This window comes from Gavialis gangeticus, unplaced genomic scaffold (assembly GCF_001723915.1).
Source record: "Gavialis gangeticus isolate Ggan-Ray unplaced genomic scaffold, GavGan_comp1, whole genome shotgun sequence".
Lineage (NCBI taxonomy): Eukaryota > Metazoa > Chordata > Crocodylia > Gavialidae > Gavialis > Gavialis gangeticus.
In genome coordinates, this window is record NW_017729019.1 from 3,907,633 (window position 1) to 3,922,488 (window position 14,856).

The 14,856-nt window shown below is 55.0% G+C and overlaps 1 protein-coding gene across 1 annotated transcript in view; it reads left to right on the forward strand.

The window, feature by feature from the left end:
- CELSR2 (cadherin EGF LAG seven-pass G-type receptor 2) overlaps nt 1-14,856 on the forward strand; it is a gene marked incomplete at its 5' end in the record, with an annotated part of 103,259 nt that overhangs the window by 72,470 nt on the left and 15,933 nt on the right. The window contains 15 exons of the mRNA XM_019513727.1: nt 819-934; nt 1,359-1,447; nt 2,516-2,673; nt 2,900-3,063; nt 3,459-3,584; nt 4,451-4,617; nt 5,333-5,518; nt 7,826-7,939; nt 8,304-8,478; nt 8,931-9,072; nt 9,384-9,504; nt 10,596-10,779; nt 11,495-11,596; nt 11,905-11,999; nt 12,665-12,874. Coding sequence (XP_019369272.1) covers nt 819-934; nt 1,359-1,447; nt 2,516-2,673; nt 2,900-3,063; nt 3,459-3,584; nt 4,451-4,617; nt 5,333-5,518; nt 7,826-7,939; nt 8,304-8,478; nt 8,931-9,072; nt 9,384-9,504; nt 10,596-10,779; nt 11,495-11,596; nt 11,905-11,999; nt 12,665-12,874 — 2,149 coding nt within the window. The remainder of the gene's footprint in view (nt 1-818; nt 935-1,358; nt 1,448-2,515; nt 2,674-2,899; nt 3,064-3,458; nt 3,585-4,450; nt 4,618-5,332; nt 5,519-7,825; nt 7,940-8,303; nt 8,479-8,930; nt 9,073-9,383; nt 9,505-10,595; nt 10,780-11,494; nt 11,597-11,904; nt 12,000-12,664; nt 12,875-14,856) is intronic.

Genomic DNA, 14,856 nt, shown 5'->3' on the forward strand with positions numbered 1-14,856 from the left:
CAGGACTGGGTGAATTCACTCATTTAGAATATACTAGTCCCTAAGAGCTTGGATAACGTGGTAGTCTTTGATAATTGGATACCGAACACTCACACGCTATCTGCTGAAATGTCTCAAAAAAAACTACTTCAAGCTTGGAAGCTAATAAGCAATTGGAGGGGGAAAGTAAATACTCTAGTCCAGTGGGGGCCAACCTTCTTGGCAGGCATGCCACAAATTTGCCCCCCACACCCTTGCTGCTGCCACTACAGTCCACTTCCCCCATCTGAGCTGCTGCTCTTTTGCAGGCTGTGTACAGCCAAGACTGTTTGGCCAGGACTGAAATGCAGCCATCTCATGCATGCGGCACAGCACAGACATGTGTAGAGCAGGAAGGAAAGAAAATCCTTGCTGAAATGATCAGAAAAAGTGACCTGTTTGGAATTTGGTCCTGAACAGCCCCCCAGTGAGATACCCCCTTCCCACTGCCTTCAGCATGGTGCCTCATGGCTCTGTTTTGTGGTGTTATCCATGACTCAGGAGGAGGGCAGGAGGGTGTTAGTACCTTCTCATGCTCCTCATTCCCTAGTGAGATATGGTGAGAGAGGCAGTGCTGGTCAGAAGCTTCATTCCTAGTCCCATTCCTTCCTTGGTCTCTGCTCATGTCCTTCAGCTCCACCCCATGGCCTCCTACTATCCCCATTTGGGAGTCCCTCCATGCATAGACCTGCTGCTGCTGCTCAATCCTAGTCTCGCAGGCCATGCCAGGTGGGGAAGCCCACATGATGATGGGAGAGGCAGACAATGGGGGCACTCACGCTCCTCCGTCCCTCACACAGGTTCGCCACAAAGGAGCAGAACGGTCTGCTCCTCTACAATGGGCGTTTCAATGAGAAGCACGATTTTGTGGCCCTGGAGATTGTCCATGAGCAGATCCAGCTCACCTTCTCAGCAGGTATGGAGTGCTCTGGCCCTGTTACCCCAGCGCCAGCTCCCCTCTACCCCTCTGGACCTCAGTGCCCCTTGACGCCAGTTCCCACCTTCCCCTTCTGCCCCTGGCTGTGGAGTTTCTGCTGGTTCCCAGCTCCCTGCCTTTTCTTCCCATTTCCCAGCTTCCTTTACCCCCTGGCTGCTTTTACCTTCTGAGCCCAGAGCTCCCTACACTCCCTATGCACCCCATACTCTCAGCTCTTTTCTCCCTGCTCACTTGGCAGGGAGCTCTGAGACTCTGTCTTCTGCCACGGAGCAGCAGCTCAGCCCTGAAACCCACGGTTTGCTTTGGGTACCTCAGCTGAAAGGGTGCTGGTTTTCGTGGTTGATGTAGTCTCTTTCTAAAGGCCCCTCCTTGGTAACCATCATCCCCTCCATCCTTCCGGCAGGGGAATCGACCACTGCGGTGTCCCCATTCATCCCAGGAGGTGTGAGCGATGGGCAGTGGCACACAGTCCAGCTGCAGTACTACAACAAGGTGAGCAGAGGCAGGGGAGGGCACACCGGCAGCTGCTGGTCAGCCATTGTCCAGTACCTGGCTGTCAAGCTAGGAGGACAGGAGGAAGTGGGGCAATAACCGTGGACCGAGGTTCAGTGTGACCCATCACATCTCTGGCTGAACACAGCACTAGGTTCCCTGCCAGAACTAGGGCAATGTCCATGGTCCTCTGATTGTATTACTTCACATCCCCTTCGTTCTCAGTTTGCTGCAGAGCTTTATGCTGATGTGGCCAGGGGATGGTGGGAGTTGTGGGCTGTGGCAAAGGGGCAGCTGGGGCTTGAGCACCAGAGAGGTGTAAGGGGACAATGTTTCCTCACAGCCTTGTGGCCTGAAGTGGGGTTACCCCAGTGCTCCTGTAGGGTGATGGTGCCAAGGGAGAGCTGGGCAGACACAGCCCCAGGAAGGCCCTGCAACTACCATAAGGCAACACCAAACTAGATCGTTGGGCCTGTCTTGCCCAGTACCTGCCTTCCGTGGCACCAGTTCAGGTCTCAAGTCCTTGTGGTCTAGTGTCTTGCTTCCTGCCACACCAGTTTGGACAAGGGTCCTGGCTCTCACAGTGACTGATGGGCACAGACAAAAGAGGAATTACATTGTAAAACACTGGGGTAAGGGCTGGTGGGGGATAGGACAGACCAGAGAGAGGGAGCAAGGGAGGGAGAAGATGGGGACAGATGGAGGGATGGGGTGAGTGTATAGAGATGGACAGACTTTTAAAAACCTTGATTATAAACATGTTAAAAACAAAGTGCCAAAGTGCAGAGCCCTCGCCCCCATGCTTGCAGGCCATGGGCTGGCCCCTACCTTGTCTTCTTCCACTCAATCCCAGCTGTTGGGTGCTGGCAGCTAAAAATTGCCTTTGGAGCAGTACCAGCGGCTCCTCCCTGGGACAATCTCCCATTCAGGGACAGCGCCAAAGTCACTGAGGACAGGGAAATGCTGGCTGTGCACAATGCATTTGGCCACAACACCTACTCATGGCAGGATCCTGCGTTTCATCTGCACCACTGCATTAGTTATGGGTCTCTGGTCTTCTCTCCACAGCCCATCATTGGGAAATCAGGGGTGCCCCAGGGTCCCTCGGAGCAGAAGGTTGCTGTGGTGACTGTGGACGACTGTGACACTTCTGTGGCTCTGAAGTTTGGCTCGGTCCTCGGCAACTATTCATGCTCGGCCCAGGGAACTCAGTCGGGCACCAAGAAGTAAGACTGAATTGGGGTTTCAGAGGGGTGGTGGACCAGGCGCTGCAGGGTGCCTGGAAGCAAGTTTTCAAAGCAAGACAGGCATCTCTGGGTGCCCCTTACTCCCGACTCACAGCTCCCTGCTAGCTCAGCTGTATGTGGTGGAGGGGAGGGTATCTCGTCAGTGGCTCAAGATGGCAATATGGGGTGGGGGCCCTGTCTCTTCAGTACTGTCTCCCCTTCCTAGGTCCCTGGACCTGACAGGCCCCCTGCTCCTGGGCGGCATCCCCAACCTGCCCGAGAGCTTCCCTGTGCGCAACCGGCAGTTCGTGGGCTGCATGCGGAACCTGCTGATTGACAACCAGGAGGTGGACATGGCTGATTTCATTGCTAACAACGGCACTGCGCCAGGTAGGGATTGCTCAGGCTTGGCCTGCTGTGTGGCCATGGGAACCAATGCAGTGGATGACAAGCCCTAGCTGGGGTTGAAACAGGGTGGTGCATGGGCTAGGGGCATAGCACATGACACTGTCAGGAGGCAGAGGTGGATGCATAGTGCCAGGCTGTGGGCACTGGATGCATTGGGCAGGCATGCGGTATCAGCTGCCTACAGTGGGCAGGGGAGGCTCTGCTATACCCAGGGCCAGCACTACAGGTGAGTGCACTTGTGCCCCATGTCAGCTGGTACAGGCATTGGGAAGGGCCCTCCCTTGCTGTTCTGCTGCTCCTTAGCTCCAGGAGTTGATCCCCACCAATCACTCCCCACCACCCCATGGTTCATCCCAGCTGTTTCTGGACTCCCCCAGGCTGCTCTGCCAAGAAGAATGTCTGTGACAGCAACACCTGCCACAACGGTGGCACCTGCGTCAACCAGTGGGACTCGTTCAGCTGTGAGTGCCCCCTGGGCTTTGGAGGCAAGACCTGCAAGCAAGGTAGGTGTTGCTGCCTCCCACGCTTTGGACCAAGGAGGCCTGAATCTGGGTCAGTGGAGAAGATACCAGGGGTCCCGTGAATGAAGACAGGAGCTGATTGCCCCTGGGATCTGTGCCCCCAGCAGAGCCCTTCTAGACTGATGCTGAGGGAAGTGCAGGAGCTGGGATAGTGAGGGGCATCCCAAAATATTAAAAACCAAAACGTGTGGGTGAGCAGAACCCAACACTTCTCAGACCTTTCCAGCTGATGGAAGAGTACCCCCCCCACGCCAAAAAAATATGCTTTTTTGTTGAAAAAAGGTGTTGCACATTTTCCTCTTATTTCTGGTTTATTTGAAAAAAAATTAAACAATTTCTAAACAAAAAATTGTTTCTAATTGGGAAGCCAAAGGGCTCTGACAGGTTTGGAATTGTCTTTCCCAGAATGTCATTTTTCTGGAGTGGAGAATTAGGGAGGGGGAAAAAAGGACAAATTGTAATGTAGTTAAAACTGGCTCCTTGCTTGGGGAGGGAGAGGGATGGCAGGGGCTGTCACCCCTCTGCCCCCCTCCCAAAACCAGCTTTCTCTCCAGCTGCTGCTGGCTTTTGCTTTGTTGGAGGGTGGAGGGAGGGGGTGATTCTTATGCTAGGCAGAGTGAAAGGCTAATGTGTCACAGTGAGATCCCCACTCGCCCTGGTGGAGATGTTGCCCCCAGCTCTGGGAATTGATGTGAGTAGGGTACTGTGGCCTGTGGGATCAGACCCCAAACAAGCCTGCAGTTCACCCAGAGCCCTATGTGGCTCCCAAGGTCATGCCCTTCTGGAGTCCATTCAGGGCAGGAGCCAACCCCCCCCCCGGGCTCATGGTATTTCTTTGTGCCTGGCAGAGATGGCAAGTCCCCAGCGCTTCCTAGGAAACAGCCTAGTGGCTTGGAGCAACCTGGCCATCACCATCACACTGCCCTGGCATATTGGGCTCATGTTCCGCACCCGCCAGGCCAGTGGCATCCTCCTGAGAGCCATCGCTGGACAACTGTCCACCATCGCCCTGCAGGTAGGTGTAATGGGGGAGCACTACTGTGTAGAGAGGATGGGCAGGAATCACCCTGCCTGCAGGGGCTTCTCTGGTGGCTGCAAGAGCTCCATGGGAGGATGGAAGGGGTGTGTTTTGTTGCCCAGGGTGGGGAGTAAGATCCACACCCCTTGTCTAAGGGAGCACAATTGCCTCCCTTTCCTGGCATCACCCAGGCCAGTCAAGCAGCGCTGTGCTTGGGTGCTAGCTCCCAGCAGAGTGCAGGGCCTGGATACTGCTCTGGGTGATTTGCAACAGCAAGAGAGAGCAGATTCCTTTCTATGATGGAAATTCTGCGCCTGCTCTGGACTTCCCTGCGCAGGTGATGAGAAAAGTGGCCCCACACATTCCCCATGTGTCCCTGTCAGCCTCTGAGCAGCTGCCCTGTGGATTCCCCAGCCCATCTTAGGATCAGTGCAGGTGGGCCCCACTAGGCCTTTTCCCAGGTGCCCCAGCCTCTGTCTGGCCGCTGGGTGACATGGTGGTGCGCTGTCTTTAAGTGCCACCTCCCGGCCAGAATGTGTTGCAGCATCTGGGAATCCCAGCTGGGGATACCAGGATGCAGTATCTGTCCGTCTGCCAGTGTCTTCATGGACCAGACCACAGTACACATGTGGCCTAATCCCCACCCCCTCAATCCCACCGAAGAGGTTGGGAGTCCTGTTCTCACCTAGGCCTGTCCTTCTCTCATCTCCAGCTGAATGAAGGCAACCTGTTGATGAGCTTCCACCGGGCCAGTAGCCGTGTCTCGATGCTGCGGCTGCACCAGGTGAAGGTGAATGACGGTGACTGGCACCATTTGCAGCTGGAGCTACGGAGCAGCAAGGACAGTCAGGAGTCCAGGTGTCTGGCTGTCATGGCCTTGGACTATGGCCTCCACCAGGTGCGGGATAGGGTGGGGCAGGGCAGGGTGAACTAGTTTTGGAGCCAATCATAAAGGAGCAGAGTGGGGAAGAAGCAATAGGAGAGAGCAGGCATGGGGTTGTTGCTGTTATGTTTGACTGGTTTTGGTTGCTTAAAAATTGAGCATTCATTTTAGTGCTGATGACAGTAGGATTGAGAGTACGAGAGACGCCCAGACCTCCACACAGCACCTTCCCATTCCAGCCTCGGGCTTTCTGCCTTGCTCTGCCCAGAGGTGTGTTTGCTGTCCCCAAGTTGCGGTGCTGAGTGGAGGATGTCTGGTTATCCTATGCTTCTGTGCTTTGCTGGTCACCATGTGTGGCTGGGAACGAATATTATCCCGTCCTGTTGCTGCTACTGTCCGGGACTTTTTTACTTTTCTCAGAAGTACTGGGTGTTAGCTGCAGCCAAGACTGAGGATTTTGACTGGGAGGTGCCATTGCTTCTGCTGGGGCTTAAAAACCCAAGAGGTTCCTTATTATAGAGGGTGTTGCCCCTCTGCTCAGGGTCAGACCAATCCCCACATTCAGGATCAGGAAAGAGTTTTACCTAGAAGTGCACCAATATATCGGTCCATATTGCATTGGCACTGAAAAAAGGAAAATTGAGATTATTGGCAATCGACTTTTTTTTGGCCGGTATAGCCGATAATGTCATCAATAAATGATGTGCGCATGTGCGCAGCTGGAGTATGCACGCAGCCAGGAGTGCAGCCCAGCAGCTTGGAGAGCAGCGACTGGCCAGTAAGTCTGTTTGGGGGAAGGGGCGTGGGCGGCAGATGGAGGCCCCCACAGTGAAGGAGGGAGTGGGGCTGGGACAGTCGCAGGTGCTGCCCAGGCAGGGTGGAGCAGGGTGCAGGATGAAGCCACAGGCAGCTTTTCTGGGTGGGGAGGGAGAGTGGCTCCTGCCACTGCATGCACCCCCAGGACAGGCATAGGGGGTATGCGTCCCCCGGATTTGTGCACGGGGTGAGGGCAGGCTGCCCACTGTGAGCTCAGGACTGGTGGCTCTAATGGCTTCTTCCCACCGGGGGGCTGGGCTGGAGTTGCGAGCAGGGGTGGGGTGGGTGGCAGCAGTGCTGGGAGGGGGAGACTACGGGGCGGCTACAGCGAATTTTGGGGTAGCTGTAGCCCACTCCATAGCCCCCCCTTCCAGCACTACTGCCACCTGCCCTGCCCCTGTTCTGAGCACAGCCCCAGCCCAGTCACCATCTCAGGAAGAGACCAGCACAGCCCCTGGCCCCGATCCCTCAGCAGGCAGCCCGCCCTCACCGTGCACATAAATCCGGAGGGCACATGCCTCCCCCAGAGGCACGCACAGTGGCAGAAGCCATGTCCCCCTTCTCTCCCCCCCCCTGGACACCCTGCTCTGTCCTGCTCCCTGCTCTGCCCTGGCTGGGCAGCGCCTGCCCCGGCTGGGCAGCGCCTGCCCCAGCATCATGCTCTCCCTCATCGTGGGGGCCTCAATCTCCCCCACTTACGCCCCTTCCCTCCCCCACGCCCCTTCCTCCCTGCAGACTTGCTGGATGTTGCTCTCCAAGCTGCCGGGCTGCATATTGGAGGTGACTGGACAGGCACCTTCCTGGGGTCTTATGACCCCTCCCACCCCCAGTGCTCATTTCTGCCCCTGGCAGGGGGTTGGACTCGATGATCTGTCTAGGTCCCTTCCGACTCATTGATTCTATTGGCAATTGGATTAGTATTGGCCAATACAGCTAATAATCGGCCATCAGTATTGATCAAAAAAAATCTTTAGCAGTGCACTTCAATTTTACTCCACCCTCAGAGCAGCATGGACTGTGGTAATTATTGCCTTCCTTTGTAGAGGGAGACAAGTTCCACTTCCTTGGATCTCTCAAACGTATTTTAACAAACTGCTTCCTGTCCTTGCAGCAGCAGGACATTGACAGTGCCCTCACCCCCCTGCTTTACTTGTGACAAATTAAGGTGCATTTGTGAGGTCTTGAGCTTTGTGCCTGGTACATAGGTGGGAGGGTTGTTCCCAGAGTTGTTAAGAACAAGTTAGACAAACGTTTGTCCAAGATGGTGTAGACAGAATGACCCTGCCTCGAGCAGGAATTTGGACTAAATGGCCTCCTGAGGTCCCTCCCAGTCCTACTTCTCTATGACTTTATAATTTGTCTGGAGTCTGACCCATAGTGCCCATGCTCTTCCAGCCTGGGGGCCCCTCTGATGCAGGAACCACAACCACAGATGGTTTCTCACAGTGTAGAGATGAATCAGATGAACCCACCAGGTGCTCATCTGCTGCTGCGTCTCTCCCACAGGTGGTGGAGGACATCAGCTGTGAGCTGCATGGGCTGAAGCTGCGTAACCTGAGCGTGGGTGGTGTAGCAGGCGAGTTGGGCGAGGTGCATCAGGGCTTCCGTGGCTGCATGCAGGTATTGGAGGATGGTCTCTGGGGGGTCATGTTGGGGTTCAAGTCCTGGTCAGAGTCCCAAAGAGACACAATGAGCTAGTTGGCTGGGACAGGGAGGTCTGCAAGGGGCTGGGCAGTGTCCTTATTATAGTGCCTGTGTTTAGAAATGGGGAATCATCCCAGAATCGCACAGCAGTTCAGCAGAAGACACAGGACTAGTACCCAAGGTTCCTGGGTCCCAGTTCTATACGCTAACCCATAGGCAGTGCTATCCCAGCTCCTTTGCTGGCTGGATTACACAATGGGAACCCCAGGCTGCTTTGATCGGGGAGGGGGAACCTCAGCTCAGCTGGGCAAGGGATTCCTTGGTCCTTGTGCCCTTGCAGGGTGTGCGGATCGGGGAGACATCGGCTAGTGCTGTGGCCCTGAATGTGAACCAGGCTGAGAGGGTGAACATGGAGCGTGGCTGCAGCATCCCGGACCCGTGCGACTCAAACCCCTGCCCAGACAACAGCTACTGCAGTGATGACTGGGACAGCTACTCCTGCAGCTGCGACCCAGGTGAGGGAAGGGCCAGACATGCTAGGAGGAGCACAGGGACACAAACTCCTGGCTTACTGGGGATTCCTGTACATGGGTTCTGGTCGAACCCCACCTGCGGGGTCAGGAAGGACACCCCTCCCTTGCGCCCCCTACCCAAATGGGACCATGGCACCCAGGCTGCTTAGGTTTAGCTGGTCCTATCCCATCCAGCCAACCCTGGGAGTGCAGGGAAGCATGAGTCTCTGGCTTTGGATGGGGAAAGCATCCATTTTGCTTCATCTCAGTCTAAGCCTGCTCTTCCCCCCCATAAAGTAGTTCTGTCAGAGACCAGGCATCTTACTTGTACCCCATCTCTTTGGCTGCAAGCACTACATTTTACCTGTTCCCAGTGATGTGGGGGTGACCTGGGGCTGATGTAGCTGGGAACAAGGGTGACAGAAACCCCGGCAGCATCCTTCTTTCTGCTCCAGGTTACTATGGAGATAACTGTGTGAACGTATGCTCCCTCAATCCCTGTGAGCACCAGTCTGTGTGCACCCGCAAGCCCAGCTCCTCACATGGCTACACGTGCGAGTGCCCCCACAACTATTTCGGGCCCTACTGTGAAAACAAGTGAGTCACCAAGCGTGTATGGGGGCAGGGGCATTTGCATGTGCTGTATGTATGTGCGCAATGAACCTGCAAGGGGCATGCAAGAGAGAATGTGAAAGAAATGTGCAGGGCAGTCTGGGGAAGCGGAGCATGCACACCCATGTAGTCAGCCCATGCATGTGCCATGTGTCTGGAGAGTTGGTGTCAGTGTGGTGAGTACCATGTCTCTGAGTGGGCTGGGTGTGCAGGGCTGGGTGTGTACAGGGTTGGCATGTGGAGCAATGTGGTGCCTGTATCTATATGTAATGATGGTGATGTCTGCTCTGTGGTAGGATTGACCAGCCATGCCCACGGGGATGGTGGGGGCACCCCATGTGTGGCCCCTGCAACTGTGACATCAGCAAAGGCTTTGATTCGGACTGTAACAAAACTACTGGGGAGTGTCGCTGCAAGGTAAGCGTGAGGGCTGGAGAGTGGGAGTGGGTTGGGGATATGCCAATAGATGGTAAGCATGGGAGGAGGGGACTGGGATGGGAATACAGCACTGCAGGGTCCAGGGCCTCCCTGTCTCCCATCTTGCTCTGGTTGTGCTGCGTGTATTGGCTGCACTCTCCCTGGGTGCTGAGAAACTGAGAACAGGGATTTCTGTTCCACACCAGGAACTCAGCAGATGGGAGTGAGAGAGGGAGGGAGGGCTTGGGATGGAGTGTGAACTACCCATGTGATGCAGCTGTGAGAGGCAAATATAATCTCAGACTGGATCAGGGAGGATCTATGCAGCAGATGGAGGGACATATTAGCACCATTGTACAGGACCTCGTAAAACTTCATCTGGAGTATAGGGTACAGTTTGTGTCACCCCACTTCAAGAAACATAAATTCAGATTGCAGGAAGTGCCAAGAAGGACTTCTGGGTTGATGAGAGTGACAAAGGCCAGACACGCAAGAGAAGACTGGAAGCACATGGTGTGTTCAGCTTGGCAACACAAAAGCTGAGGGGGGATAAGGACTGATTTCTATACATTAGAAATAATGCCAGGGATGGAGAGGAGCTCTTTAAGGTCCAGGACAATATTGGAACAAGAACAATGTATATAAATTGGCCATGAATACATTTGGACCAGAAATTAGGCTTCTAGCCACGTGTGGGGTGAGGTTCTGGAACAGCCTCCCAAGAGCCTTGTGGGCAAACGTTACTTTGAACACAGAGCTTGATGGGTCTGTAAATAGGATTGAGGGATGTGGCTGTCTCAGGAATACCAGGGGGCTAGACTCAGTGATCCAGTAAGTCCCTGTCACTCCTCTGTTTCCAAATAGAGACCTTCATCAGCAACCTCAGGTATAGGGCCAAGGACTGGTTGGGTGAGGGTTAACTGAATTCCCTTCTCCTCAGAGAGAGGTCCTCAGGACAGGGGGGAGCAAGGATACCTTTCCCTGTTGTCACCTGTGCTGTACTTGATCTGTAGATGAGATATGCAGTTCCCACTTCTCTTTGCCCTCCCTTTGTCCTGGGGCTGATGTCCTGTGTTTCCTTGTGCCCCCAGGAAAATCACTACCGCCCACTGGACAGCAACTCCTGCCTGCTGTGTGATTGCTACCCCACAGGCTCATTGTCACGTCTTTGTGACATGGAAACGGGCCAGTGCCAGTGCAAGCCGGGTGTCATCGGGCGCCGCTGTGACCACTGCGATAACCCCTTTGCTGAGGTTACCACCAACGGCTGTGAAGGTTGGCACAGCCCCAGAGGCGGGGGGCGCGTATTGGAGCACAAGCACCATTTGTGATGTAGGGGAAGCAGGAGATGGATCTCAGCAGCAAACAGGGCTGTGAAGAGTCAGGAGGACTGAACGCCTCTTCCTAGTTGGATGGCTTTGTCCATTTTGCTGGGATTGGAAGACGGAAGTGTCTAGTGGCAGTAGGAGATGTGGCCCCTGGGCTGGCTCTGGTCCCCCCCTCCCCCGCCCCACATGTATCCTTGCTCTTTGGGTATAGCAAAGTAGCCTCCTGCCCTCCACCTCCCCTGCCATGGAGGATAAGTTGCATGGAGCTCTTTGGATGCAGAGAGGTACACCTAGCCCAGAAGTGGCGAATGCCAGCAAGGGCCTTGGTGGGGTGGGCCCTGGAACATAGAAATGTTCCACCCCAAGTTCTGCTGTTGAGCCTTGGAGCTCTGGGCTTCTCCATTGCTCTGGGTGGTCTCCTGTCCCCTCCATCCCTTGTAACTCAGACTCCCATATGGGATCTTAATGTCTGCCTGCACCTCGGCAGGCCAGTATCGCTGTGGGAGCTGTGATTGGGATACTCCAGCTGTGGCTTTCCTGAAGGCATGACTAGATGGGGCTGCTCCCAACCTGTGAGCCTTCATATTGCTCAATGTGTCCCTGGGTTTCTCAAAGCAGTGTGGCCCCGGCCACCACACTGATGCTGCCTCTTTGCCTTTCAGTGAACTATGACAGCTGCCCTCGTGCCATAGAAGCCAACATCTGGTGGCCCCGTACCCGCTTTGGCCTTCCAGCTGCAGCACCTTGCCCCAAAGGATCTTTTGGTAACTGTGTGCTGCTGTGCCATGAGGAAGTGGTGCTAGGGTGGGTGCTGCACCACTGTGCTGTACACAGGGGCCACAGTCATAGTGTGACACTCCAGGCCTTTCTGCATATGCAGGGCTCCTGGTGGCCAGGACAGCTGAAGCGTTGCAGTATGGTGCTGGCTTGGTTTACTGCCTCTGTGCCATGCTAATGCTGCTGTATGCTCAGAGAGGCAGTAGCCTGGCACCACGTGAGCCTGGCAACATCTGGCAGGGCTGTTGTGAGGGCATGATATTCTCCACGGTGACCTCTCTCTCCTCCCTTCCAGGGACAGCTGTGCGGCACTGTGATGAGCACAAAGGCTGGCTGGCTCCCAACCTCTTCAACTGCACCTCGCTGACCTTTGCCGAGCTCAAGAGCTTTGTAAGTGGTGTCTTCCCTGTTGGAGACAGATCTCAGCCCCAGATTTAGGGACCCCAAAACCCAGCCTAGACAGGGACTGCGCTGTCAGGTTATACCTGTGCTTCTCATTCATATAGAGGTGGGGACTATGGAGACTTACAACCACCAGCATTCAGTGCTGTGACTGGATAAGAGAGGCCCAGCTATGGCACTCGGAATCGGATGGAGCGGTGCCTGCTGGGAACTCTGGCCTCAACCAGTTACACCTTGGTTCAGAGAGAGAAGGAGCAGTGCATGCTCCATGGGCTGCATCTCACATCAGTGGGGAAGGGCTTTGGTGGTCCCCCTTAGTAACCCATGTCATGGCACAGCCTGGTAGAAGAGCCAGGCTGTGCAGTGCTGCCATGATCAGGGTGCTCTGGGGTGATGGGGCTCTTATTCAGTAGCTCCCTGGAAGGGTGTAAGGGCACAAGAAGGAAGAAGATGTGGTCCCTGTGGCTGTACCTGGGAGCAGTGCACACTGCGAGATGCCACTCAGTGGTATTTCCAAATGTAGGCAGCCTCAGCCCTAACCCCAATGGGCCCCCAGCCTCTCTGCCAAGCTCCCTCTCCCCACCCCCGGCTGCCAAGGGGCTGAGGCACGGTGCTCAGCCTTGGCACTGAGCTGCGTGTTGCTTGGCCCACAGGCAGAGCGGCTGCTGAGGAATGAGTCATTCCTGGACACAGGGCAGTCTCAGCAGGTGGCCTTGCAGCTGCACAATGCCACCCAGCACACAGACGGCTACTTTGGCAGTGACATCAAGGTGGCCTACCAGCTCTCTGCTCGGCTCCTGGAGCACGAAAGTACTCAGCAGGGCTTTGGCCTGGCTGCCACACAGGATGTCCACTTCACGGAGGTAACAACAGGGCAGGGCAGCCAAGAGACTATGTGTTAAGGGACCTCAGAGGAATGGAGCGGAGGCAGAACCCATTGGCATGGGGAAGCAGTGCCAGCGCTTGGAGGGGCAGCAGGCGGCACCTCCCCAGTCAGAGCATCCCTGGTGCCATCCACTTGTGGGCAAAAGGCTGTGAATCAAGGACAATCCTAGTGGTTGGAGCAGACGTGGTGCATGGGGGAAGCCTCAGCAGGGCATTGTTTCATACAACCTTTCCTCAAAGCAAGGGGATATGAGGAGGGAGCTGGGTATTCCTTTTTGGCCCACATCATGGCGTAGCCATACGGGAGAGCAAGGGTGCTCTGAGGCACTGGGTGCGGACTGGGCTTTACTCCCCAGCTGGGTGTCTTGGTGAGAGGGCTCAAGAAACAAAACATCCAGGAGAAACAGGAGGCGGGTGAAGCTGCAGAGGGCTCAGAGGAGACAGTTCAGCAGTGCAGGAAGTATAAACTTTGGGGCATAGTGTCCATACCTGGGGACAGGCTAGTGGTCCAGGCTGGCTTGGATAAGCTTAGTAAGTGGGCAGATGCAAACCTGATGATGTTCAATACCGATAAATGTAAGGTACTCCACCTCGGGGAGTATGCCCGCAGCATACTTATAGGCTTGACAGTGCTACGCTTGCTAGCATCACTGCTGAAAGAGACTTGGGGGTCATGATTGACCACAAGATGAACATGAGCCACGAATGCGATGTTGCAGCTGTTAAAGCAAACAAAACCATGGCTTGCATCCATAGATGCTTCTCACGTAAATCCCAGGATGTCGTCCTTCCGCTGTAGTTGGTCTTGGTGAGGCCGCAGCTGGAGTACTGCATCCAATTCTGGGTTCCTCAATTCAAGAAGGATGTGGAGAAGCTTGAGAGAGTCCAGATGAGAGCCACGCACATGATCAGAGGGCAGGAAAACAGGCCTTACAAAGAGAGGCTGAGAGCCATGGGACGCTTCAGTCTGGAAGAGCGCAGGCTCAGGGGGGACCTGGCTGCTGCTTATAAGTACACAAGGGGTGTACATCAGGATCTGGGAGAGCGTCTGTTCACCAGAGCGCCACTAGGAAAAGCAAGGACCAGTGGTCATAAACTCCTACAAGACCATTTTAAGCTGGACATAAGAAAACATTTCTTTACTGTCTGAGCCCCCAGGACCTGGAATAGACTCTCTCCAGGTGTGGTGCAGGCACCTACTCTGGACTCATTCAAGAAACGCTTGGAGGCTTACCTTGCTGGGGTCCTTTGACCCTAGCTGACTTCCTGCCCCTGGGGCAGGGAGCTGGACTTGATCTTCGAGGTCCCTTCCAGCCCTAACATCTAGGAAATCTATGAGGTCCTGGGATCATCTGGGCTCAGGCTGCCACTGGATGTTGTGGACATCCTAGTCTGGGGCAGGCTGGGAGTGCTGGAGGCTTTACCCCATTTCAGTTTGTGGGCTCCCCACGCTTCCATGTGAAGCAGCTAGCTAGGGAGTTAGGGTTGTGTACAGCAGCTCCACTTAGATTAGGGGAGGGGTGGTTCCCTGGGGAGACCTGTGAAGCATCCTGCATTTCAGGCCATAGCAACCAGGTACCAGGGTCATAGACATGCTATAAATACAAGGTTCCCCCATTCCTGTGTGGGTGGATGGATCCCTACGTGAAGTGCTCTGAGGACGTGGTGATGGCTGAAAGCCCTGCATGCAGCTGATGAGACATGAGCCCCTGCCTGGAGCTCTGTTCAAAGCAGGACCATCCCCAACTAGATCATTCCAGCCAGGGCTTTGTCAAGCCAGGCCTTAAAGTCCTCCAAGAATGGAGTTTCCACCACCTCTCTATGTAACCTGTTGCAGTGCTTCGCCACCCTCCTAGAGAGAGAGATTTTCCTAATATCCAATCTAAACCTCCCCTGCTGCACCTTAAGACCATTGCGTCTTAATCTGCCACCACTGAGAACAGTCCAGCTCCATCCTCTT